The sequence below is a fragment of the Azolla caroliniana genome, unplaced genomic scaffold, assembly GCF_043228905.1.
Source record: "Azolla caroliniana isolate FFs.n. ecotype wild unplaced genomic scaffold, voAzoCaro1.0.p SCAF_12, whole genome shotgun sequence".
Taxonomy (NCBI): domain Eukaryota; kingdom Viridiplantae; phylum Streptophyta; class Polypodiopsida; order Salviniales; family Salviniaceae; genus Azolla; species Azolla caroliniana.
The window spans coordinates 5,283,133-5,310,516 of NW_028230447.1; the positions used below are offsets into that span (position 1 = coordinate 5,283,133).

Sequence of the window (27,384 nt, forward strand, 5' to 3'; positions counted from 1 at the left end):
TTTGTTGTATGTAGTGGTTGTATAGTGAGGTTGCTCAGTAAAGGCCTAGCCTGAGATGTTAAAAAAATGCTCTTTTCCATCTCTGAAGTCTTTCTCTGTTCTAGCTTCTCTCTTCTAAGTTCTCTCTAATCTATGTGTAAAGAAAAATGGCTTCTTTCTTCTTCTTCTTCTCTAATTATTCTCTTTCTACATATAATAGAAATTAATGGCTTCAAAATCTTTCGTTTGAAGATTCACTAATCTTTATTAAACATTTCTTCTTCTTCTTTCTTCTCTTCCTTTGAGGTAATTCCTATGAGTTGTTGTTTAGTGGAGTTGTTGAGAGATCAAGCTCAACTTAGTTTAGTTAGTCAACCATGTAACTTTGTAGTTACCTAGATAGAATCTAGTTAGAAGTGTTGACTATAACGCCTTAAATAGGACTTTGTACTTAAGTGGGATATTCTAGATCCTCTACTCCTAAGTACATTTAATATAAGACTTACACCTTAGTACATATATTCCACTCACACATGTGCACCTTTGCACATGAGATGTATATATATACCTCATTGTGGGTATTTTTGTATTTGATGTTGTTGAAGCTAATTTAATATACTTACTCATCCCCCATCTCTCTCTCTCTCTCTCTCTTCCTCTCACACACATACACACACATATCACATAATCTTTCGCTTAACTTAATCACATAATTAGGCATTAATTAACCCATACTTAATTACTTACCTAATTCTTAACATGGTATCAAAGCGTGTGGTTTAGAAAATCCACTCAGCCCACCCGACTCCATGATTGTGTGTTCGAGACGCCGACGACAAAATCCGGCTATCGGCTACACTGTAGTGCCGCTACGTAGCACGTGTACATGATCGAAGGAAGAAAAGCAAAAGAAGAGAAGATACTACAATCAACATGAATACACAAATGGGTACCTCACTCCCTAGTGAAAAGCTAGACCGGAGCAATTATTCATCTTGGGAGTACAAGATGACCCAATACCTCGTTGGCCAAGGGTATTGGAGCTACATCAACAACTCTCAAGAAAATCGACCTAACTCAAAGAACGCCGACTACGCAACATGGGAGCAAGCGGCAAGTCGAGTCATGTATTGCTTGGCAACATGTGTCCACGACCACATGCTTAGCCATATTCGAGACGCCAAGACGCCTAAAGAAGCGTGGGTGAACTTAAAGAAAATGTTCGCCGCCAACACGACCGCCCGAAAGCTTCAACTCTGACAAGAGTTGAACAACATTCGGCAAAAAGACATGTCCATGTCGGACTACACCGCCAAGATCAAGAGCATTTGTGACTTGCTTGGCTCCATCAAAATAAACATCGACGAAGACGAGATGGTTCAAGTATGCTTGGGCGGCCTCACACAACGATTTGATCCATTACGGACGACAATCTTGGCGAGAGGAAACCCTCCTTCATTCTTTGACCTCCAATCAATGCTATTGGTCGAAGAGAACCACGCCCGAACCAAAAGCAAGATGTCGGAAGGACAAATGTTCTTCTCGAATTCGGACGGTGTCCGAGGAGGAGGGCACGACGGTAGAAGAGGTCAATTCGACCCATCACACGAAGGGAACTCAAACCTTCACAGAAGCCATCGAGGAACCTTCGGAAGAAGCGGGAGCTTCCACACCAAACATGGTCGACAAACGAGGCCCACAACTTGCAACTATTGCGGCAAAATTGGCCACCGTGAGGAGGAATGCTGAAAAAGAAGAAGTGAGTTGGCTTCCACAAGTTGACAACACACGAATTACGTCGTCAACTCCGAATACGATGATTATGGCGGACTATTCGTAATGAGGCATAGAGAGATCTCTATGTCGGCCTCCAACTCCGCAAGCACCTCCAACTTGGAAGACATGTGGTTCGTCGACTCCGGCGCCTCACATCACATGACATCTCATGAAGAGTGGTTTCGTTATTTACGAACGCTGGATCGATCCGGCTTCATAGAGACGGGAGACGACACCACCCACCCCATACGACACATCGGCAATGTCCCATTCGGGAAATAAGGCGAGCAAACTTGCATCAAGAATATATTGCACGTGCCCACAATAACGAAGAATTTGGTCTCGGTCGGCCAAATCGTGGAGCAAGGCATCCAAGTCGGCTTTAACAACGAAGGTTGTTTCATTGAGAAAGATGGCTGACACATAGCTAAGGGGCGGAGAGACGGCCGAATGTTCATCCTCGATTCAAACAAGGTGAAATCGGCAATGTACGCTAAAAGTCTCAAAACCGAGACAAGCATCGAGTTGTGGCACAAGAGAATCGGCCACATAAACCTCCAACGGCTTCGAGCTATGCAAACAAAGGGAGTCGTCATCGGACTTTCGACATTCGAGTCGAAACGAGTTGACCAAGTATGCGAAGCGTGTCAACTCGGCAAACAACATCAACTCCCATTCCAGAAGGAGAGCCACGCAAGCAAAGGGCTCCTTGACATCATACACTCGGATGTATGGGGACCGGCTCAAATGCCGACGATCGGCGGGTGCTGATACTACATAACATTCATCGATGACTACTCGCGCTACGTGTGGATCTACCCGATGAAGAAGAAGAGTGAAGTGTTCTCCCACTTCCAAAAGCTCAAGGGGCAAGTTGAAAAAGAAATCGGTCGGCACATTCGATGCCTACGATCGGATGGAGGCAAGGAGTACTTCTCCGATGAATTCACCTCCTACCTCCAAAGTGAAGGCATTCGGAGAGAATTCTCGTGCTGACACACACCCCAACAAAATGGAGTCGCCGAAAGGAAATATCAGCGAATACTCGAGGTGGCACACACCATGATGCATGAGAAGCACATGCCGAACCTCTATTGGGCCGAAGCGGTATCCATGACCGTCTATCTCATAAATCGATGCACCAATGATGGAGTGCATGAGCTAACTCCCTACGAGCTCCTCGTCGGAAGGAAGTCGATCCTGTCGCACCTCAAGGTGTTTGGAAGCATTGCGAATGCACACATCCCGAACGAAAGCTGACAGAAGCCCGACGCGAAGTAGGAGGAATGTATCCTCATAGGATACTCGTCTGAGAAGAAGGCATACAAGTGCTGCAACCCTTCTACCTGAGCGGTTCGGGTAAGTCGAGACGTAGTCTTTGACGAGTCCGCATCGTGGTACGCACTAGAGACAACTTCAACTCTGACTTCGCTCGACCCGGAATCCGCCGAACAAGAGGTAGAAGATGGAGATCGCTTCGAACACATGTTCGAAGAAAGTATGATTACAGCAAGGCCTAGTGGGCCACAAGAGCCCCCACGCGACCCAAGCACGTTGCGGCCAAGTACGAACTTGGACAAAGGCAAAGGTAAGATGCCCGAATACGAAGTCAACCACCCCGACGACAATGATTTGGATGGATCGGCTCCCTCACTAGATAGTTAGTTTGGTGTACCCATCATGTGTACACCCAGAGTAAAGAAGGCGCTCACATCGGCGAGCGAAAAACTTCAACGCTCTTCTAGAGAGAAGAATCTTGTCACTTGGCTCGGCTACAACGAGTATATGGCCTATCATTACGCCTTCGCGATGAAGGTAGCGGCCGAACAAGCTCTATAGAAGTAGCTTGTAACCCGCGATGGGTGAAAGCAGTCGGCCAATTTCGCACGACAAGCCTTCATCACAGGCTTGAGGGGGAGGAATCGAAACGGCCACAAAGAAGTCGACGCCGAAAGAAACAATATTGGCCATCCAAAGCCGAAACCGATTCAACCGAATCGAAGATCCGAACGTAGAAAGCCAAAGCGGACATCGGATGCCCCATACTTGAGCTTGAGGGGGCGTGTTGAGAGATCAAGCTCAACTTAGTTTAGTTAGGTAGTCAACCATGTAACTTCGTAGTTACCTAGATAGAATCTAGTTAAAGTGTTGACTATAACGCCTTAAATAGGACCTTGTACTTAAGTGGGATATTCTAAATCCTCCACTCCTAAGTACATTTAATATAGGACTTACACCTTAGTACATATATTCCACTCACACATGTGCACCTTTGCACATGAGATGTATATATACCTCATTGTGGGTATTGTATTTGATGATGTTGAAGCTAATTTAATATACTTACTCATCCCCCATCTTGTGTTGTTCATAAGTGTATCTCTCTCTCTCTCTCTCTCTTCCTCTCACACACATACACACACATATCACATAATCTTCCGTTTAACTTAATCACATAATTAGGCACTAATTAACCCATACTTAATTACTTACCTAATTCTTAACAAGAGTTTTATAAAAGTTTTACCATACAAGATCCTAACATAATTGCTTGATGGTGGGTTTCTTGATCCAAATATTTTGTCGATTTTCGAGGTAATCCTTGTGTTATTTCCTACCTTAGTAATGCATGTATCCGTTCTTTGGCCACTAGGTCATTTTAGTATTTCTGAGCCTATGTCATAGATTATGTTTATCTGAAAATTTTGTATCATGAAGGTTATTTATTAAACAAGCCTTTTATATACAATTAATTGTTTCTAATTTTACAGAGCTGACTTATCACTTCATCACGGCAAAACCATACACACTTGATCTGCAACAAATCTTTGTTTCTACTCAAGAGAATCTCATGGTTGTTGGGGGCTGTGCTTTCTTAAAATTAGAAGAGAGAAAAAATTTCGAGTGAAAAAGTGCTGAAAAAATTGGGGAAATTTTTTTTTGAGTAAAAAAGCCTTAAGTGCGCACTTCTTCTTTCCATTCAAAGTCCGCACTTAACCGAATGGTTACTGTATTCAACCTATAGAGATATTGGCACTACAAAGAGTATATAGATAAATTAAAAAAGTCAAGAATATGTCAAATAATAGATTACCACATCTTGCTTGGAATGTTGGATGTAAACTACAAAAGAATCACAAGAGCAAATTTCTCTCATTCGGTTGGGTAGTTGACATAAAAAAATGGTTCAAAAGATGGGATATGGAAGATCTCTTAGAGCTTTCAAGTGATGTTATGAAATAGGTAGTTATTGAGAAAAGAGTAATGGAACCACTAAGGAAGAAGTGGGAAGATGCTAAAAGAACAAAATTAGAATATTACATTGCAAATATCAATCATGAATATTGTGTTCTATGTAAGGCAAGATGGCCTATTTATCATATTCAATATTATCTCATTACTAACATGAGTATTTTAACTCTTGTAGAGTCCTAACACTCCTTCATGCCCGATCACATTGACACAACCTAAGTATTGAAGTTGCATTATGGCATCAAAATTAGTCAAATATAAAGGCATGTAAGACATACAAGGAAGGGCTAGTAGAGGATGAGTATCACTTGTTTTTTACATGCTTTGCATGTGGTGCAATTTGTCAAAGTTATGATGATATATATTAAGATGGGGTGATGACTTGAGTGACACACTAAAGAGAACACCTAGAAGGTTGAGTTCATGCCTTATTTACACATCAAGGCTTTGTGTTTCAAAGTATGGATATCCCTTCTTAGGAAGGAAACACACATGAAGAAAACTTTTGTACTTACGCCCCATGGGTCAATATTGACCTCTTTATGAACGCTAAAATATATATTATATAATCACATAAATAGTAATTATTAATTACAAAAATTGAATCACAATCGATGTAATATAATATCCTAACAACTCACCACAAAATCATCTCTAGATACATCATTATGGATTGATATAATCCAATGTGATAAAGGCCAATTTAAATGATAGATATGATACCTTGCCAACTTATAAACACTTAATTACTCTTAAGTCAACCTCCCTAAAGTCTCCAACAAGGAGAATTATCATGCCAATATCCTTTTTTCTTGTTGAATGTGTCTTTGAGCCCTATACTAAACATAAAAATAAAGGCATTTTGCATATGTCAATGATACAATAATCTCGAGTTCCATGGCATATGTAGTCTCTAAAAGTTTCCTTCACTTCTTGCTTAAGGGAGAATAATTGGTTGATTGGGTTCCATTTGTTCCCTCGTCGAGCAAAGTTGATTAGGAAGTCCTCAATGATGTAATTGAAATCAGTCACGAGGTCTTCGGCGAGGGTCCGAAACCATATGTTGGCTTGGTTATCAAGCATGAGACCAAATATTGCCACCTTCTGGCTTCCAGGATTGGTTCATATGCTCAATTTACTTGCTTGAATGGTTTGACATCCCAGAATACGAGGAAACAATGCACCAGCCTTGTAATTGTGACGCTTTTTCCACAATCGTTCATTGGGCATCTTTGGCCTTTGGTTGTATGTCTCTCTCCTTCCATCAACGAAACTAGAGATCGTATTGATTATATGGCAACATCCAGTGAGGAGTGAGGACGTTTATTGAGATTGGGTTTGCCTTTTGATGATTATCGTGTACTCCCGAAAGTGATGGTTCTTGGGCTTGTCTACTACAAAGTTTACCACTCATTGCGAAAGAGAGAGGGTTGGACTCTAAACCGTGTTGAGAGGGGGCTCGTTCGTGTTGATTTTGTATTGTGGCTTAAAAGAGCGTGAGTCTCTATTGTGTTTTGGAATATGCGATCTTTCATTTAGAAAGTGTTGTCCCAATGTCGCGTATGAGGGATGAGGGTTGGCCACATTTGGTTAAGTATAATGACATCCACAACTCAATTTCTTGTTTTATGGTGTATCCACAACTCAATTTCTTGCATTGTATCTTCATAATGCCAATCAAGGCTCTATCGATCCATGGGGACACCCACTTGTTGAGATGTGATTTTGGGAGGTGTGTTCATTGGGGGGCTAGGGGTTAAATTGATATTTTGGCATATGTTTGGTTTCAACTAGCCTCCATAATACTTTGAGGGGTTAGAGGATTTGGCTTCAACATTTGTGTTAGCTCGAGCCATTTTAGTTGTGGGTGAGGGGTGCGAAATTTGATGAAATCAGCCCAATTTTAGTTGGTTCCAGCCATTTTACTTTTGGTTATATTTATATCCATTTTTCTCTTATATGCACGTTTTTCTTTTTAGGAGAGGAGGACTCAAAGGGTGGGAGGGTGAGAGGGATGTGAAGGTTGGGAGGGACTCTCGAAGGTTGGGAGAGACTTGAAGGGTGTGAGGACCTCGAAGGTTGGGAAGGACTCGAAGGGTGGGAGGGACACGAAGGTTAGGAGGGACTCAAAGATCGGGTGAGACTCGAAGGTTGGGAGGTACTCGAAGGGTGGCAGGACCTTGAAGGTTGGGTGGAACTCCAAGGATAGCAGGGACTTCAAAGGGGAAGAGAACTCGAAGGTTGGGAGAGACTCCAAGGGTGGGAGGGACTTGAAGGTTGGGGGCAATGCGAAAGCTCGAGATGACTTGAAAACATGAGATGACTCGAAGGCTCAGGATGACTCGACGGCTTAGGATGACTCAAAAGCTCATGAGGTCTTGTGACCATTACAACTTTGAGGTTTTTGGTGGCAAAATTTTGAAATTTGCATCCATCAAGGGAAAGTGGGGCAAAAGTTAGGTTCAGGTTTTGGGTATTTAGGGTATTTGATTAGCACTAACCACACTTTCTTTCTCATAATTGAAAAGCTAAACGGAGTCCTTTAGAAGAACTTAGTGAAACAAAATGATTAGCATGTGAACATCCGGGCAATTAAAGGGGCGGAAAAGAAAAACAGGGGTAAGTAGAAAATGGGTTAGAACAACTAATTTAACTTAGCAAATAAAACCAAAATCGTGAACGCCTCTCTTTCGTAGCATTTTATGTGTTAAGTGGCTTGCCTCACAAGCTTACATAAAGCTATGCGATAGTTTCAGCTGTTGATAGATTCCTTGGAAATGGTGCCATATAGATGTGTTGTTTCCATGTGCCTCATGGAAGCACCTCTATGAATCAATGGAGTTTTACCTTTAATCGATGTCGTTAGCTTTGGTTTGGAACGACGTGGTCCCTATTGGTGGTGAACTTGGCAAAAGTGGCTATCAAACACCTCCAAGCTACTAATTCACGTAGCTTTGAGGATTAGTTACTTAATCCCTCTCTCTCTCTGGATACTTGTTTTGTAGCCTGTGTAGTAGGTGTCATAGACATATGCCACGGAGGAAGGTAGGGATTGAACCCAAGACCTGATGGTCTCTATTGGGCAACCCTATCAATTGAGTTACATATGTATCTCTCTCTCTCTCGTAATTAGCTTACCCTAGTGCTAGGTTGTTAACACTACAAGCACTGCGTCTTGGGTTCGAAACCCACTTTTCTCACTTCTCTTTATTATATACTTCGTATATATCTCTTAATTCACTAGATGCCACTATGGAATGTAGGGGTTGAACCCATGACCACCTGGTCTCCATTGGGCAACCTTACCAACTAAGCTACATCCACACACACACACACACACACAAGAAGGTGAAGACAAAGAAGGTAATTTATTATTAACTACACTCCTTGATACAAAGAGATTTAGCACTCCTTTTCCTATGGCTAGTTGAGGTCTTTGTCCTTCATTGGTACTGTGTTCTCCACGACGACGTGCTAGGTGTTGGATACTTAACCACCTATATCCTAGTTTTGAAGGTAGCAATAGAGATGTGGGAGGACACAAAGTATGGATGTCATGAACTTGCAGTGGATATAACTAATGAGTTACATCATCATGTATCAAGGTGGAACTAAGATAACACCGACCATAGACATGACCTCTGTAGATAGTTGTTTTAACACCACATGTGATTTATGAGGCCACATTTGTTGACTCCATTGTAATTCTAGACAATATCATGCCAGTTGTAGAGCCATCATCCTCACCTCTGATTATACAACTCAATGACTTCACATTGATGGCAACTAAAGTTATAAAAAATGTAGTAATTCAATTAAACACTAGTTATGAGATTCACTCTCTCCCTTGCTTTGATCAAGTTGTAATTCTTTCTTTCTTTCGCACTAGTTATGAGAGTGAGTCTCAGAGAGAAATCAAGAAAGAAGTAGAAGCAAGTGGAGAGAGAGAGAGAGAGAGAGAGAGAGAGAGAGAGAGAGAGAGAGAGAGAATATGTTCTAAGGTTAAAAGGACTTCTTTTGTGGCAATTGAAAGTGCTAGAGAAGTCACGAAATTTCAACCATAAAGAGAGAGAACTCTGTAATGTCACTTGCTTCTACTTCTTTCTTGATTTCTCTTTGAGACTCACTCTCTGAGGCAAAAGTGTATTGATTCTACAGAACATGACAAAACATCATATGCCGCTATTCTTGGTGGGAAAGATGTTATTGGAGATGATTATAATATTGACAGTCATTGTGATTTTGTTAAGGCTTTGCTTTCCGATTTTATGGAAAAAAATGAGAAAGATGCTAAAGATTGTGTGGAGGAGGATGTTGTAGAGGTGGTGATGGAGACCAAGTCTATGTTAGCAACTTTTGACAGGTTCTATGATCGTGGTGTTATTTTGTATTTCACTAGCAAACTTCCTTTGGTATCATGGGTTAAGCAATGGTTGAATTCATTCATAATGCCTAATTGTGTTGAGGATGTCTATGTGGGTCCAAGAGGTTTCTATGATGTGGTTTTTCAATCGTCAGAACATCGTATGACTTTGATGGCAAAGGTACTGATCTTTTTTTATAGAAGATTAGTGCATGTGATGGAATGGGTTCCGTGGTGGATTATAAAGATTTATTAAAACAACAATGTTCAATTTGGGCGACCTGTTGAGAATCAAGCTCAACTTGGTCTAGTGTGTGAACTCACCTTGAGAGTGAAGAGACACTCCAACGGTCAAGAGTCACCATTATGTCACCACTTTGTATTCTAGCATTTAGTATGAGTCATAGAATCATATTCTATGACACATAACTTATGAGCTTTCACATTCCCCATGCTCCATGAGTCTTGTAGTTAATGAAGAGAGAGGGTGACTACATAAAGCACCCTCTTCCCACTTTGTAAAATGTTGAGTCTTTCTCCTTTGTCAATATACTCTTACCTTGCGTATTCTCTGTGTTTCACTCTCTCTCTCTCTCTCTCTTACACACACACATAACTCACATCTCTTCCGCTTCACAAGAATCCATCTCTTGATTCTTTACATGGTATCAAAGCGATTTGGTAGCTCAATCTAGCCCATTCGCCTCATCGTGATCGTGTGTTGTGCTCCACGGCGGCGGCCTCGCACCACGGTTCGGCGCGATGCGAACCGCCGTTCTAGCACGGGAGAAATCTCCCTCCTTCTTCGAGCTCCAATCAATGCTATTGGTCAAAGAAAACCACGTGCGTACAAGGAGCAATGAGTCGGAAGGCCACATGCTCTACACGCACTCTAATGGAGGAAGAGGACGCGGACGAGCGAGAGGCCGATTCGGCCAAGGACAAGGCGGATGAGGTCCGACCTACGACAACAACTCCCAATTTCGGCCGCAAAACGGAGGCCAACGAGGAACCTTCGCAAGAAGGGGGAGCTTCCACTCCGGCCCGAGCCGTCAAAACGCAATCGAATGCGGATATTGCGGAAAGCTCGGCCACCACGAAGAAGAGTGCCGAAAGAAGATGTGTGAATCGGCTTCTACAAGCTGACAAGTCACGAATTACGCGCACAATTCCGACTACGAAGAGTATAACGGAATGTACGCATACAACTCCGACCGTGGCGGAATGTTCATGATGAAACACAGAGCAAACTCTATGTCAGCCTCTACCTCAACTAGTGCCCTCAATCCAGAGGATGTATGGTTTGTTGACTCCGGAGCCTCAAACCATATGACATCCCACAAAGAATGGTTTCTCGAACTTCGAGAGCCGGAGCGACCCGGCTATGTCGAAACCGGAGATGACACTATGCACCCGATTCGGCACATCGGCAATGTTCCGTTCGGCGAAAGAGGTAAGAAAACATACATTAAAAATGACTTGCAAAGAGCGAAGTGTTCAGACACTTCCAAAAGTTCAAGAATGAAGTCGAGAAAGCCACGGGCCGACATGTACGATGCCTTCGATCGGATGGCGGCAATGAGTACTTCTCGGACGATTTCACGGCGTATCTCCGAAAGGAAGGAATTCGGCGAGAATTCACTTGCCGACACACTCCACAACAAAACGGAGTAGCCGAGCACAAAAATCGGCACATCCTCGAAGTAGCACGGGCCATGATGAACGAGAAGCATATGCCCAAGTCATATTGGGCCGAAGCTGCAAATACGGCCGTCTACCTAATGAACCGGTGCACAACATCCAGCGTGCACGAGGTCACTCCGCACGAAAAATACTTCGGAAAGAAGTCGGACTTATCGCACATCCAGATATTCGGCGCGATAGCGTACATGCACATCCCCGACGAGAAGCGTCAAAAGCTTGACCCGAAGTCGGAGAAATGTATCCTCGTAGGATACTCATTGGAGCAAAAGGGGTACAAGTGCTACAACCCCTCAACTCGAAAATCTCGAGTAAGTCGAGACGTCGTTTTTGACGAGTCCGCATCCTGGTACGCACCAGAGACAACTCCAACTCCGACTCCGCTCGTCCCGGAATCTGCCGAACAAGAGATCGAGGATGAAGATTGCCCTACACGCATGATCGAAGAAAGTCCGATCACGACCCGACTGAGTGGACCACAAGAGCCTTTGAGCGATCAAAGCACATCACGGCCTAGCCCGAAGATGGACAAAGGCAAGGCCAAAATGGTGGAATATGAAGACGATCGCTTCGACAACGATGAATCGACTCACTCACTCGATAGTGAGTTCGGCGGCTTCAATGTACCAATCAAAGCTAAGAAAGCCCTCATCTCTGCAAATGAAAAGCTCCGTCGATCCACTCATGAAAAGAACCCCGTAAGCCAATTCGGCTACAACGATTATATGGCGTATCATTACGCCTTTATGATGAAGGCAGCGACAGTACGGGAGCTGGAAACCTTTTCGGAAGCCGCAAAGGACCCGCGATGGATCGAAGCAATGAACGAGGAGATGCAAGCACTACGGAAGAACGAGACGTGGGATCTCGTTCCCACCTCACCACACAAAAAGGCGATCAGATGCAGATGGATCTACAAGGTGAAGTATAACGCCGATGGCTCTGTAAACCGTTACAAAGGATACGCTCAGACGCATGGCGTTGACTACGAAGAGACCTTTGCCCCAGTGGCAAAGATGACGACGGTGTGGACAGTAATTGCGATTGCCGCGGTGAAAGGGTGGCACCTCCATCAAATGGACGTCAAGAACGCCTTTCTACAAGGAGAATTAGAAGAGGAGGTGTACATGATCCAACCACCCGGCTTCAACTCGAGCACCCATCCGAAAGCTGTTTGCCGACTCAAGAAACCACTCTATGGCCTCAAGCAAGCACCGCATGCTTGGCATTCGAAGATAATGCAATATCTTCATCAAATCGGCTTCCGTATGTCGAAATCGGACAACTCCCTCTACATACGAAGCGATTCCGCAAGTCCAATCATCATCATTTTATATGTGGATGATCTAGTCATTGGAGGTAAGCATCTCGTCGAAATCAATAAAGTCAAATCCCTCCTTTCCGACAAGTTCGAGATGACGGACATGAAGGAGCTCCACTACTTCCTCGGCATCGAGGTAATTCGGACTCCGGCCGGAATCATGATCTCTCAACGGCACTACATCCTCAACTTGTTATACAAGTTCGGGATGGCTGAGTGCAAATCCGTGTCAACCCCGCTTGATCGTAATCTCAAACTAGATGCGAACTCCGGCACCAAAGCGTGTGAGCCGACTCAGTATCGGCAACTCATCGGGAGTCTCATCTACCTCATGATCACACGACCCGATATCAGTTATCCGGTCGGTCTCCTTAGCCAATTCATGCAAACACTGCGTGATACTCACTTGGATTGCGCTAAGCTAGTTCTACGCTACGTGAGTGGCACAATGGATTGCGGCATCCTCTACAAGACCGCGATGCCAATACGACTCGAGGGATACAGAGACGCCGATTGGGCCGGCTACAAAGCCGATAGTGACAGGAACTGCACGCTCCATATACGCAACGCTCGACCACAATCGAGCTTAGAATCATACATAGAAAACGGGAAATAATGAACGACACGAAGAAGAGACGAGTATGCAGGATGTTTACGTGGAAAACCCAAACTAAGGGAAAAACCACGGCAGCCCACAGGCTGCAAACTATCACTATGTTAGAATGTACAACAGTGAGTTCACGGAGGCAACGACCTCGTGCTCACGATCCTCGCCACAGGCGGCGTTTACAATAGAGGCAACGACCTCTTTCTCTCTCTCTGTACACAGTTACGCGCGCTCTCTCTCTCCTTGCACCAACAAGAATGACAACAACAACTAAAAGTTTGCCCTAAGTCATATTTATACTAATATGACTTTTTGGCTATTTACAAATATAGCCATGATGGACTCTCAGAAACATATTTACGAATATGTCTCTTCATCCGGTGAGCACTCTTCATCGGGTCTACACCATCCGGCTCTCCGTAGCCGGGTACTCCTCATCCGGTTCTCACCGGGTCTGCACCATCCGGCTCTCCATAGCCGGGTACTCCTCATCCGGTTCTCACCAGGTCTGCACCATCCGGCTCTCCGTAGCCGAGCACTCCTCATCCGGTTCTCACCGGGTCTGCACCATCGGGCTCTCCGTAGCCGAGCACTCCTCATCCGGTTCTCACCGGGTCTGCACCATCCGGCTCTCCGTAGCCGGGTACTCCTCATCCGGTTTCGGCCGAGGCCTTTCGGCCTCGACCGAGTTTGTTCATCATCACTGTTCTTCTCCCTTCCCATCCGGAGGGACCTGTCTCCCAACAGATAGAAGATCAACCTCCAGATTTGTTTTCTCCCTCGGCAGCGGAGCAATATCCCGGAGTAGCAAGAAGCAGCCTACCGTCGCTCTTTCGAGTACGGAGGCGGAATATAGGGGCGCAACTGTAGCTGCATGTGAAGCCATATGGCTTAAGAGGATTTTGAAGGATTTGGGCATTCCCATCAAGGATCCGACTCCCCTTTACTGCGACAACATGAGCAATATTTATCTGGCTCGGAACCCGGTGTTCCACGCGCGGACAAAGCACATCGAAGTGCACTATCACTTCATCCGAGAGCGCGTTCTAGCTGGCGATGTCGACCTACAACACATTAGCACCAATCTTCAAACGACTGACATCTTCACTAAAGCCTTAGGAGCCGACAAGCTATGGCAATTCATGACCGATCTCGGATTGACGATCCTTGACCTGCCAAGCTTGAGGGGGAGTACTGAAGACATTACGCAATAACGCGTGGATTCCGCAACCATGCAACACAACCGCGAAGAAAGACGCAAGCTGAAGCACAGACTTCACAACTACGCACGCAAGCTGAAGCACAGACTTCGTAACTACGCACAACGCAAGCTGGAGCCCGGATTCCGCAACTCCGCATACATGTGAGTCGACGCGGACTGCAGAACGCGAGTTGAAGCGGATTTCGGATACCATCTGAAACCGACCTGACTTGAGCTTGAGGGGGCGTGTTGAGAATCAAGCTCAACTTGGTCTAGTGTGTGAACTCACCTTGAGAGTGAAGAGACACTCCAACGGTCAAGAGTCACCATTATGTCACCACTTTGTATTCTAGCATTTAGTATGAGTCATAGAATCATATTCTATGACACATAACTTATGAGCTTTCACATTCCCCATGCTCCATGAGTCTTGTAGTTAATGAAGAGAGAGGGTGACTACATAAAGCACCCTAAACCCACTTTGTAAAATGTTGAGTCTTTCTCCTTTGTCAATATACTCTTACCTTGCGTATTCTCTGTGTTTCACTCACTCTCTCTCTCTCTCTCTCTCTCTCTCTCTCTCTCTCTCTCTTACACACACACATAACTCACATCTCTTCCGCTTCACAAGAATCCATCTCTTCATTCTTTACACGACCGTTGATTGCAGTAACTCATTCTTTTGGGATTTACTACCATGATTGATCTCTCAAATTGGTAAAGTTTTGGTTGGTCCTCCTGTTAATTCGTTGAACAAATGTAGATTTTGCATGTTATGGGATACAAGTTGTAAACTTCCACGATGGTTAAGTATAGATACATCTCGATTTGGTCAATTTTGTTTGAAGCTTCAATGGGATACCTTCGCAGGACATTGTTTTAAATGGTTGATATGGTCATGGATGAGGGAACATCTCATGGGTTAGAGCGAGATCCTAAAGTTCATGGTCATGTTAGAGGTGTTGGGGAGGAGAATGGAGTATGCATTAATGATGACCTAGATGTTGAAGATGGAGAGTTGCATCAAGTGAAGCATAAGATAAAGGGGAAGGGTGTTGCCATACAAAGGGACACAAAAAATATTAATGGTAAGGCATTACCAAAAGATAATTTGAGATTGAATGAGGGGTTTAAGAAAAATCCTTGGCAGAAACAAGTACGAAATCAAAGATTATCCAACCAATTAAAATTTGATTCTTCAGGAAGGGTGGTACGACCTCAATTAAATCAAGAACTTTGTTCTTGTGGAGCTAGACAACAAAACCCTAATATTGTTGGAGGGGATGTAGTACACACGAATCCTTATGCAACTCTTGAACAAATAGTTAGTACATTCATGAATACACTTGCTCATAAAGAGCAAGTTCTTACTAAATGTGTTAAATGAAAGTGGTATCATGGAATGTGCAAGGGGCATCTTCTCCTTATAAGAAATATATATTATGGAAAACTTTATTTGATAAAGAATGGGATGTTTTATGTGCAGTTGAACATAAGTGTCATGATTTAGCAAGATCTGTGTTCCATTTGCGTGGATATTCCACATATTATGCAGGACAATTATCACATCATTACTCAAGGGTTGTCATGATTATTCGTGATTTGTTTTGTCCACATATAGTCTATAATGATCCATATGGACATTTTTTGGTGATGGAAGCCAAGTATTTTGAGGATTTGATATGGTTGGAAGGAATCTATGCACCCAATAATGCTAATCAATGCATTGAGTTATGGTCTTCAATGTATCCACGGTTATTAGTGGGCCGTGTTGGTTTGTTAATGGGTGATTTTAATATGTGTGTTGATGCTTCACAATCTACTTCACGATTCTCATTGATGGATTCTCCTGAGCAAGCAGTTTGGGACAAATTGGCATCAGAGGTTTTGAAGTTGGATGTATGGAAATGGTTGCATCAAGATGAGGTTGGGTTTACATTTCAGTCTATGCAATATAAGGAAACATGGAGTAGTTTAGATAGAATGTATGTTATGCATGATGAGTTGTTTTTTCCATTGATGCTTAATATGTCAATTATGCAAGAGGTTGTGACATCGGATCATTTTCCCATATGTTTTGAGTTCAATAAACATGGGGTATATATGTACAAAACATTGCTTGATCAAGTTCCTTTGAGGTTTAATTCTTCTTTATTATTACATTCCTTATTTGATGCCTATATGCAACAAATTTTTGGCACGTTTTTAGAACAAGTTATTTCAAAAGGATGGCATGCATGGGATATAACACTACAAAACATCAATGATATTCATCGTCTGTATGGTATGGTTAATGCTAAAAGACGTAAGAAATTTATTGATAAGTTTTCATATATATTCTTACATGATGCAATGTACTATTGATGAAAAATCCGCATGATGAAGAGGTTTTGGATGTTCAAGTTCAAGTACAGGACATTGTGAAGAATTTGTCTTGTCAAAGTTATTAACATACAAGACTACGTCAATTAAAGGAGGGATTTATAGATAATCAATCACAATCTCATATGTTTTTTCAAGGATTAAGACCACCATATGCTCATTCAAATGTGGTACAAATTAAGATAGGGGATGACATTGTTGTAGACCCAATCAAGGTTATTGAGTTATGTATTACTCATTTTAAGAATTTGATTGGACCAGAGTTGATTATTAATGAGGATGTGTTGAAAACACGATAAGAGTTTTATAATGTAATTGGGAGTGTCGTGAATACAAATATTTGTCAAGAATTGGATGCTGATTTTGAAGAAGCTGAGGTGGAAAAGGTATTGTTACACCTTCCAAATGGTAAAAGCCCTGGTTGGGATGGTGTTACAAATGAAGTTTTTAAGAAGTATGATGGTATGCTTAAGGGTTCATTCACACAAATGTTTCAACAATGTTGGGATTCTGGTTTCATGCCTGAGAGCTTGAAGGTGGGCTTAATTAAATTGATACCAAAGGTACCATCGTCGGAGTCATTTCATCAATGGAGGCCTATTTCATTGATGGGAGGGTTATACAAAGTGTTTGAAAAGATATTATCCAACAAACTTCAAAAGTTCTTACCTCAACTTATTCATCCATCTCAATATGGTTTTATTACAGGTAGAAATATATTGCATAATGTTTTGAATGTTCAAATGGCTATCGATTATGCTCGACATACACATCAAGAAATGGTTATGGTGCAATTAGATTTGGAAAAAGCATATGATCATGTTAATTGGTCTTTCCTCTCAGGTGTGATGTATAATATGGGGTTTGGTCCTCGTATGTGTTGACTTATTTTTTTGCTAGGACAAAATGCGACCTCGCGTGTGATGCTTAATGGCGGAGTTACTCTGAAAGTGTTTCTTACTAGATTCGTGCGGCAAGAATGTCCACTAAGCCCATTGTTATTTGCTATTGATACACATCCTTTGCTACTAATGTTGTCAAATCTTGTGGCTAATGGTGATATTGTGGGTTTGCATCTTCCTTCTGGTGGACAATTGGTGGCACAAACATTGGTTGATGCTTCTTTTATGTTTTTACAAGCCTCAAAAGAAAATCTTGAAAGGAGTATGCAAGTTTAGGATCAATTTGCTTTGGCTTTAGGGTTGTATATAAATTGGAGGAGGACTCCCCCACGTCAAACATGTGTAATTTTTTTGGGGGGATTTGCAAATATATATCAACGGTTCATCCATGCATTCTCTACTATCACCTAACCCCTAATCGATCTCATTTACAAGAAAGAAGTTTTCCAATGGGCTGGAGATGCAAAAATGCAGTCAACAACCTCAAGAAAGCCTTTATTTCGACTCTTGTTCTCGTGCATCCAAATCTCACTAAATCGTAAATCATGGAAACTAACATGTCCTACTTTGATTTAGGTTCCATTTTATCCCAACCAAATAATCACACCGATCTTTACATCCTATAGTGGCGAAGTTCTCTACATAGTTGACTTTTACTAAGATAAATTTTCGAAGATATAAAAAGAAGTTTGTTGCCATCATCTCTCCATTTGAGGAATGAAATCATTCTTCAATTTGAGAATGCATCAATATCTTGCCAGAATATTGAATCTCTGACGCATTTACATGTGCACATAAAACAAAAAAGTGAAAGACAAGATATATTGATCCCCATAAGGTTTCATTTCATGTGCACATGAAAAAAACATCATGTGAGTATAAGATATATTAAGTTCTACATATTTTACATGTGCACATAAAAACATTAAACTAGATAGTAGAGATCAAATGCATATGGTAGTTGCTTTCTTGTTGTACATGCAAAGTTTGTCTACCAACCTAAAACAATTTTGATGGTAAGGGAGCTGCTCTACATGAATTTGTGTATCACGCGGATCGCGCATTCCGTCGGAACAACTGTTACCCAACTCCGAGTCCCGACCCGAGTTAAAGGTAACAGTTAAGATCATTGGACCAGTCCTCGCTCCCCACACAGTTGACGCAGGTGAATAGGCCGTGGGGGTCGTAGAGACTTTTAATGGCCTTGAGCCGGCCATAGTGGGAACCGAAGAAGGATTGTTGCCAGTCGGGCTCGTTGACATCGGCCTCGTTGAGGTAGGCGCCGGAGCCGGGCGAGAGGTCGCGGAGGAGGCGGTTCACGCGTGTGACCGTCTCGAAGGACGTGGCCGCGTCTCCGGGGCTCTGCCACGAGCTGACAACGGTGACGTGCCATGCGGCGGCCCGCCAGGCTGGGTTGATGCTATTGGTGTCCGGGTGGGCACGGGCCACGGCGCCGCCGCCCACGAGGTGGCCGATGATTTGGACGATCCCGGGGGCGGCCAGGATGTGGAGGAGCGCCGCCGCCAGGGCGGGCGCGCGGCGGTGGCGGAGCGGGGAGGCGGGGAGGAGGCGGGAGCTCACGGCGGCGTTGGTGCCGCAGGCGTCTGTGCAGAGGCCCGGGAAGGCGGAGCAGAGCACGCTGGTGTGCCACTCTCGGAAGGAGAAGTAGACCCGAACCGTGTCGTTCACAATGGCTACGTCGGCGGCGTGCCGGGCGGCGTAGCCGTACAGCGGCGCGAAGTAGGCCTCCGCCGCCGGGGCGGCGGAGGCGTTGGGGAGCAGGAAGTTGAGCGTCAGGGCGTAGCCTCCCCTGGGTGTGGTAATGTAGGAGTAGCCCGCCCATCCTGAAACCCTACCACCACCATCATCATCATCATCATTCTCCTCCACCATGGATGCCTGCATCTGCAGGAACACTGTGAGCAGCTCCTGGAACCTGGACGGCGACGCGGTGAAGAGTAGCATGAACACCCCCACCAGTCCTTGCAGGGCAGGGACGGTCTTGTGCGTGGTGGACACGACGGCGCCGTACGTCCCCCCCCCGCCGCCTCGCAGAGCCCAGAAGAGGTCTTCGTTCTGGCAGGGGCTCGCCGTGCGGAGCTCTCCGTCGGCGGTTACCACGGAGATCTCTAGCACTTGGTCGGCTGCCATGCCCAGTAAGGGTGAGAGAGGGCTGTGGCCCCCGCCTTGGAGGTAGCCCCCACCGACGCTCACGGAGGCGCTCATGGAGCCGACCACCACCACTTTCTTCTCGTCTGCGGCTTCGTACAGCTCCTGCCACTGCGTCCCAGCGCCGACAGTGACGGCGGCGGCGGCGCCGTCGTTGATATGGCAGCCTGCAGGAACGAAGGGGGCGTCGTGGAAGGTAATGTGTTTGAGGCGGTGCATCCAGAGGTTGAGGGATCCAGGGGCGGTGCTACGGCCCATGATGTCGTGGCCCGTGGATTTGATGGACAGGCGGAGGTTGTGGACGACGGCGAATCGGATGGCCGCCTGGACATGGGAGGCATCGAGAGCCTCCACGGCGTAAGGCGGCACCGCACCCTGGAAGCAGCACCCTCTCCCAGTGGTGGCGGCGGAGCCAGCGGAGGAGGCGGAAGCATCACAAGGCGGAGATGTAGAATTAGGGCTGGAGAGGAAGCAGGATTGGTTACCATAGGCTTCGCGGTTGGTGTATTGCATTGCGCCGGGCTGGTCGGCACGCCAGAAGGGGTTATTCCAGTTCTGGATGGTGGCCCGGCATGCGGCCGTGGAGCCGGAGTGGCACGGGAGGGCCGGGGGAGTCGGGGCCAGGAGGTGGCCGCCGATTGAGCGGTTGAGCTGCAGCCAAGTGTCCGGGGAAGGCCAGCAGTCACTATGGGGGAGGCAGCGGCAGCTCCCGAGGCCGGACACATGACTGGGGCCAAGGCCTGGGAGGAGGAGTGGAACCACAAGGACGAGGAATGCCGAAAGTGGCGATGCCACCCCGGCCGCCACCACCAGAGGAGGAGGAGGAGGAGGCGGCCTCCTCCTACTGGCCATGAAGTTTGGAGCTGCCATATGGTGTGAAGGGAGGTTGGGGATGAAATGAGCCTCTCTCTTGTTTTCCTTCATATATGTGTGTGTGTGTTATGTATGTGTGTATGAGAAGGGAAGAGAGAAAGAGCGAGTGGTGTGTTTGCACACAACTTTTGTGACTACGTTTTACGTATTCCTACACTATGCCCTTCCGTGTATTCCTCCAGAATTGCCCTCCTCAGTTTAGTCGGAAAAGTCACAAGTCAGAGTTTTAAAAAGAGTGCTAATCTCATCGTGCTATAAAAGGAAATCCTTTGGTTTTTCATCCTGTCGTTCGATCACCAACGGGACAACATAAAAGAACCTTGATTACACCTCTCTAAGGTCCATTCACTAAGATCCCATTCCCAAAGGGATATGATTCTAACCCTACGTCAAGACATCAACCACCCGTCCGTCTATTTCCACATATTACCCCTTTACTAATTACGTTTTTTGTTATGTCCGTCATCTGGCCCTCCTCTATTCCACCAAATTTCTATTCTACAACTTTTATTGCACATTACTCATTGATTTCAACTCGCTACATATAATAATAACCTGAATTCTAAACCTTTGAGTCATAAATCATTTCTCGCTCTATTGGCCTTCACCAAAAAAATAGTTGCAGTCTGAGCCCTTCATATGTTCTCTATGACGCTACCTATGATTATGACTTCGTTATGGTCATCTTTACGTGAAAAAGGGATATAGAGTTTATTGTCTCTTATGGCAAGAAACTTATTGGGGAAAATGTTGGTACAAATGCTTTTTGTAATGAAAATCCATGATATACTACATTCCGCAAGCACAATTTCGATTTTCAAGGTTTGGGGTTACACAACTCTCCCAAAAGTCAAGAATATGCCGAATCATTGATTACCACATCTTGCTTGGAATGTTGGATGTAAGCTACAAAAGAATCATAAAACTAAGAATCTCTCATCTAGTCGGGTTCTTGACATAAGGAAATGGTTTAGAAGATGGGGTTTGGATGATCTTTTAGAGCTTCCAGGAAATGCTATGCAGTATGTAATGATTGAGGAAAGGTTGGCGGAATCATTAAGGATGATGTGGGAAGATGCTAAGAGGACAAAGCTAGAATACTACATTGCAATTGTCAACCCTGAATGTTGGTCTCAATATAGAGCAAGAATGGCTATTGATCGTATCCAACCTTATCTCATTACCAATATGAGTAGTAATGCTTGTAGAGCCCCCCTTACACTACTTCGCACTCGATCTCACAAGTTAGGCATTGAAGTTGCATCATGGTATCAAAATGTAACTAATTTGAAGACATGCAAAGTACACAATGAAGGCATGGTAGAGGATGAATGTCACTTGCTCTTCACATGCTCGACATATAGTGCAATTCGTTCAAGATATGCTGACATACTAAGAGGGAGTGATAACTTAAGTGCCATACTTAAGACATCACCGAGAATGTTTAGCTAATATGTGTATGCTTTATTCACGCATAAAGACTTTGTGCTTCAATGTACAAATACCCCTTCTTAGGAAGGAGACACATATCAAGAACACATATATACTCTGGTCCCATAGGTCAATTTTGGCCTCTTTATGGACGATACAAATTCTAATTCTAATTCTAATTACAACATATGGGGTGGAATATTGCGGGCCATTCGGGCAACAAATTAGCATCATCTCTACATCTTGTTCACTTGTCAGCTTCATCGGTCACACTTTGTGTATTGCCTTTGGTCAACCCTCCAAAGAGCTTAAAGACCCCTTGAAGGAACATGTAGATTTAGTTAGATTGGGAGAGCGTCTCGAAAGAAACAAGAAAACTGAGGAAGGTTCAAGTAGTCCTACTTTTCCTTCCACAAGTCCACCAATGTCAACACAAAAACAAGTACCTCTTATGTTGGTTTCAAGGTGAATGTCCCTTTTCCTTTGGTTAGCAGTTTGGGTGCTTCTTGAAAAAACAATGAAATAATTGCGCTAGAACTTGAGTAGTGCCCAACTTCACAATTTACAAGCCCGTCATGTTATGCAAACCATCATTTATGACACATTGTTTCTCAACAAGGCTTGCCATGAAGCCTACCTTAGGAAGGCTAAAGACATAAAAAAGATTCCCACTTTGTAGGTTTCTAAAATCATGTGAAACTCTTTAACATCATGTGGAAACAATGACTACCAACGATCGTATCTACTAGGAACATTTATTTTGAGATGGAGGATTAATTCTTGCATCTATGATCCATTTTACCACCGTTATCATCAAATCACTTGAAGAAGGTAGGTCACAATGGGAGAGTAGATAAATTTCCTACTAATCGAGGATGATCCCATTTACGTGAAATTTATGTTGCACTATTATTCTTATCCTCAATAAGGCATGGCCTTGCTATGACACATTTTGAAATGCATGCACGTGAGATGACTAACTTCACAAGAGGTGGTAATAATACATATGATTATGATGTCACATTTTTTTGATGATGCCTTACCTAGTCAACTCCATGATTTAGTTGAGAAAGCCAAAGAGCAAGTCCTCCGTGACACTAATTAGAATCTAGAATCTATACCTAAGCATGTACGTTTAAGTGATTGAAGGGACAATAATATTGCTTGAATAGGGTATGCCAATCAACACACAATGATATCGCTTAGTGTCAAAAAAATGTACATTTTGTTGTATATCCCAACTAATCTCTCCCGTTTGTGCTATGTTTCAAATGCCAAGTAGTATATCATGAAGATGGCTTAGAAATATGTTAGGAGATAAATCTTTACATTAAAAGCATCATTTTCATTGTTTGGACGCACTCAATGTTGACATAGTTGTAATCATGGATTTAATAAGAAAGCCATGCATGTCGACAATCTCTGCCATTTTGCTCTACTAAAGAAATGGATGTACAAGCAACTCATATTATTAATTGGTAGACTGATATTTAGAACTTATTTTGTACTACAACAAGCTTTGCATGATGCATTGACTTACACTTTATGTTATTTGTACCATAGGAGCCCTATAAACATTTTATGATAGACCGTATATGAATGTCTAAATTCTTATATTGAATGTACATTCGGTACTTGTTACTTTTCCCATTTGTTAATCACTTACTAAGAAGGTTGGTTGAAGGCCAATATGTATTTTTTCTATGACTTTGTTTTTGGAATCGCAATAAATACTCAAACAATGTGGACATTCGCATAAATAAGCTAGCCAATGAGTTGACTATTATACTTGTTTAAATTTGAATTGCATGATATGCAAATGATTGAAGGTTTGGACAAATACAATCAATGTACACTCCTTTGTACGGGAAAACAAAACAAGGCAACACGGAGGACGAGGAGGGGTAGCATGCTTGAAATTAGATGTGTTTCTATTGTTTCCCACATTAGTAGTTGTATTTACATTCCTCCTCTTTATGATAATGTTTATGCTTGTTTAGATATACATAAACCTTTTGTCAATCTAGAAGATGACAAACTGTAAAGCATAAACCCAAACCTAAGGGAGAGGTTATTCTCTCTAGTGACATCAAGAATGTTTTAATATGACACTCAACAATCATGCATGTAACATCTCTAAGAGATGCAAGAGAATATACATTGTATCGACACTCTTCTATGGATTAAAAAGACCTAGATTGATTAAATAAAGTTTTTTTTTTTTTTCCAAAATAAAGCTACTTTCCCATTAGTTAGGAAGGATTATTACAAGGAGACTATACAAGGAAGCTTATACACAAAACGGGGAATCTCCCTCAGATCAAGATCAAGAAAATGAGACTACTTACATAGTTTTTCAAACTGACTACCTAAAATAAGTAGATACCTATACCTAAAAGCAGTGCCCTTTAGTGTCGGCTAGAATGAGCCGACTCCCGGGGTCTACATCGAAGGGAGGGAGGCGTGAAAGAAGGAAACAGCCATCGTGGGGGCTGGTAGTTCCACCTCGGTCCACTTTCTCCTAGCGTCACCAGAGGCGTGTTCCGCCATTTCTGCCAAAAGCGCAACCGGGCAGTGGCCACGTCATTGGAGTGGTTGCAAACCTCATCTAATTGCCCTCGTAGGCTGATGATAAGCGCGAACCAGATATCCATGATCACTTCCTCTGGGGGTTGTACCCGATCTTGGAAAACCTTTAAGCATCGTGCTTTCCAGACATACCATAAGGTGAAGCCCGCGATCAACCTCCAAATTTCTAGGAACCTAGGGGATGCGGACAACAAGTCTCTCTCGAAGCGGATCTTGCCGATTTCGCCTCCCGTGCATACATAGCACCAAGTATCCGCATTAAAGGCGTCCGTCCACCTATCAGTCGAGTGGTCAATCCATGCTGCAACACTCCACGAGGCTGTTCCAACCACTTCACATGCCGCAAGGAGGCGAGTGACTCTGTCCCATACCTTTTGAGCTTGAGGGCAATCCCAAAGACAGTGTCTCAGAGACTCAATGGGTGAAGAGCAAAGTGGGCAACCTATCGGGCCGCCCCTTTTACTAAGCCATTCCCCAACAGGAAACACATTGTGACCAATCTGCCACCAAAAGAGCTTGATTTTTTCAGGCATGTGGAGATGCCAGAGACCCTTCCAAAAGGTAATGAGCACCTCGTCAAGGATGCCCAATGTTCGCCATCCATTACGAATGGGACCATCGAGCTACAGTTGTAAAGTCCGCCCCAATTTAGTGCTATATTCAAAGAAGTGGTAGAGTTTGTCACCATGTTTCCACCTGAAATCCCCTGGGTCCCATTCTAGTTCAACAAGCGGACGAGAACCATATACCCATAACTTCCAATGGGGTTCCACCTTAGTAACATCTGGGTCTGTCTTCCAAATGTTATCAACCTCCGCCACCATTCGAACCGAAAGCCAAGTGCCCCTACTTTGCCTCTCCCCAAAAAATGTATCTCTTCCCAATCGACTCACACCCTTCACCAACTTAACCATTCCAGCCTCATCAAAGAGACCGAACCATGCATCTTCTCGCACATTCCCCAACGGAACCTTATCAACTGCCTCAGCTATCAGGCTCCGCATCTTCATAGCTCCCTTGAGGGGAGGGAATGGGTCCTCCTAGGCTCCCCTTGGAGAAACCATGCGTCTCCAATCGTTTATAGAGTGAAGCCCTGTCTGCGCCAACTTTCCCCATGCCAGGCCCTTAAGCTGCCCTAACATCATGTCATCGCTTGTTCGCACATGAGGATTCCAAAATAAAGGTTGTCTAGCCCATTCGATGAGTGTCTCTGGGGTGTGCTTGACCAAATGTTGTCGCACATGACACCACGCCCGCAAGATGGAGTTTGTTACCCTGTCCTCCTGTTGACAAGCCATCTTGGGTGGGACTCCACTCGTGCAACACCAAGTTCAAGGAGATAGGCCAAGGCCTACCATACTTGGGAGTCCCTACTTGCAACCTATTGCGAAGTAGTATCTTCCAACACCCCTTACCTGGGAGAAGGCAACGAACAACCAATTTGGCTAGCAATGCACGGCTCTGTGTTAAGGGGTCTATGAGGCCAAGCCCCCCTTTGGCTCGTGGCTGCGTTAACCAACGCCATGACACTTTGGCAACAGCCATTGGGTTGTCCTTACCGGACCATATAAATCCCATGATGGCAGCCTTAATCGCATGCAAACCTACCAGGTCCATAATCCAACATGAGACCGAGTGCCACATGGTGGCGAGCATCACTTGGTTCGCAATAAGGACCCTACCAGCGAAGGATAATTTAGATCTACTCCATTGGTTCAGCTTCTTGCTTATTTTGGCTTGCACAAGGGACAGTTGCGCTCCCTTGGGAATTCCCCTCCCCATAGTAAATCCTAGATACTTGAACGTCGTCCCGTTAGTGACCCATGTAAAATCGGCATGGGGATGCCACCTTGGTTTCTCTTGTTCGCTGAACCAAAGGCCTTGGGTTTTATCCCAATTGACCTTGGCACCAACAGCCTAACAAAAGTCCTCGACTAGATGTTCAGCCTGTTGCAAATTCTCCTCATCACCTTGGAGGAAGAGGACCGTATCATCAACATATTCGGATAGAAGAAGATCTTCACTCGCATTAGGGATGGGCAATCCTCTCAATCCGTTGCTTGGGGCTTGTAAGTAGGAAGAGAACGCCTCGGTTACGAATAGATAAAGATATGGGGCTAGGGGACAGCCTTGCCTCACTGAGCGTTGTAGTTTGAAGGAAGGGCCCCTAGCACCCGCGATCAGCACACTACTGGTAGCAGTCCGGTAGAGGGTAGAAGTGCATTTCCTCCATTTTTGGGGTAGGTGTAGAAAGTAGCGTGCGGAAGCAAGTATGAAGACCGAACAGAAGGAAGGAAACTCAGGTTTAATGGAGAGCTTGAGCTTACACGGTATACGCGGGAGAGACAGAGAGAGTGAGAGAGAAGACACAAAAAATGTATTCAACAATAATACTCAGTCTGTGTACATAAGACGTGCTCAGTGAGCACTTTTATACAAGTCCTAGAAGGACTGACCGAAGTACTGACAGTACTTCAATGCTCATCAAGAGCTCCTACACTAACTCCCAAATATATTCCTCACGGAATATCTTTCCTAACGACCTCCCGGTGTACGCACTCGGCCTAACCGATCATCCCAACCGATCCGGTCCTCGGCTTCTTCAGCCGAACCGGCCGATGTTGAGCTTGTCTCTCAACACTCCCCCTCAAGCTCAACTTGAGGCTCTTCGGGATCCTCGGGCACACAGCTCCGGTTCCTCTTGGCTTCACGCCTTGCTCGCGCTCCTCGACCTGTTCGACTCCGCGTGCTTCGACCCTTCCGGTCGGCTTGTCTGCTCATGCGGCCCTTAGCTCTTCTGCTGTTGCGGTGTTGACACTTCTCCTACTGCCTTTTCTT

The 27,384-nt window shown here is 44.3% G+C and overlaps 1 protein-coding gene across 1 annotated transcript; it reads right to left on the bottom strand.

The window, feature by feature from the left end:
* Positions 1–18,362: 18,362 nt before the first annotated feature.
* LOC147856930 (putative FAD-linked oxidoreductase ARB_02478) lies at positions 18,363–20,226 on the bottom strand. The gene has a single exon (XM_087328685.1). It carries the CDS (start codon positions 20,164–20,166, stop codon positions 18,592–18,594), a length of 1,575 nt encoding a protein of 524 aa, XP_087184811.1. The 5' UTR covers positions 20,167–20,226; the 3' UTR covers positions 18,363–18,591.
* Positions 20,227–27,384: the final 7,158 nt, after the last annotated feature.

Excerpts from the sequence above, each read along its gene's own strand:
- LOC147856930 (XM_087328685.1), bottom strand. The coding sequence starts at position 20,166 with ATGCAATACACCAACCGCGAAGCCTATGGTAACCAATCCTGCTTCCTC.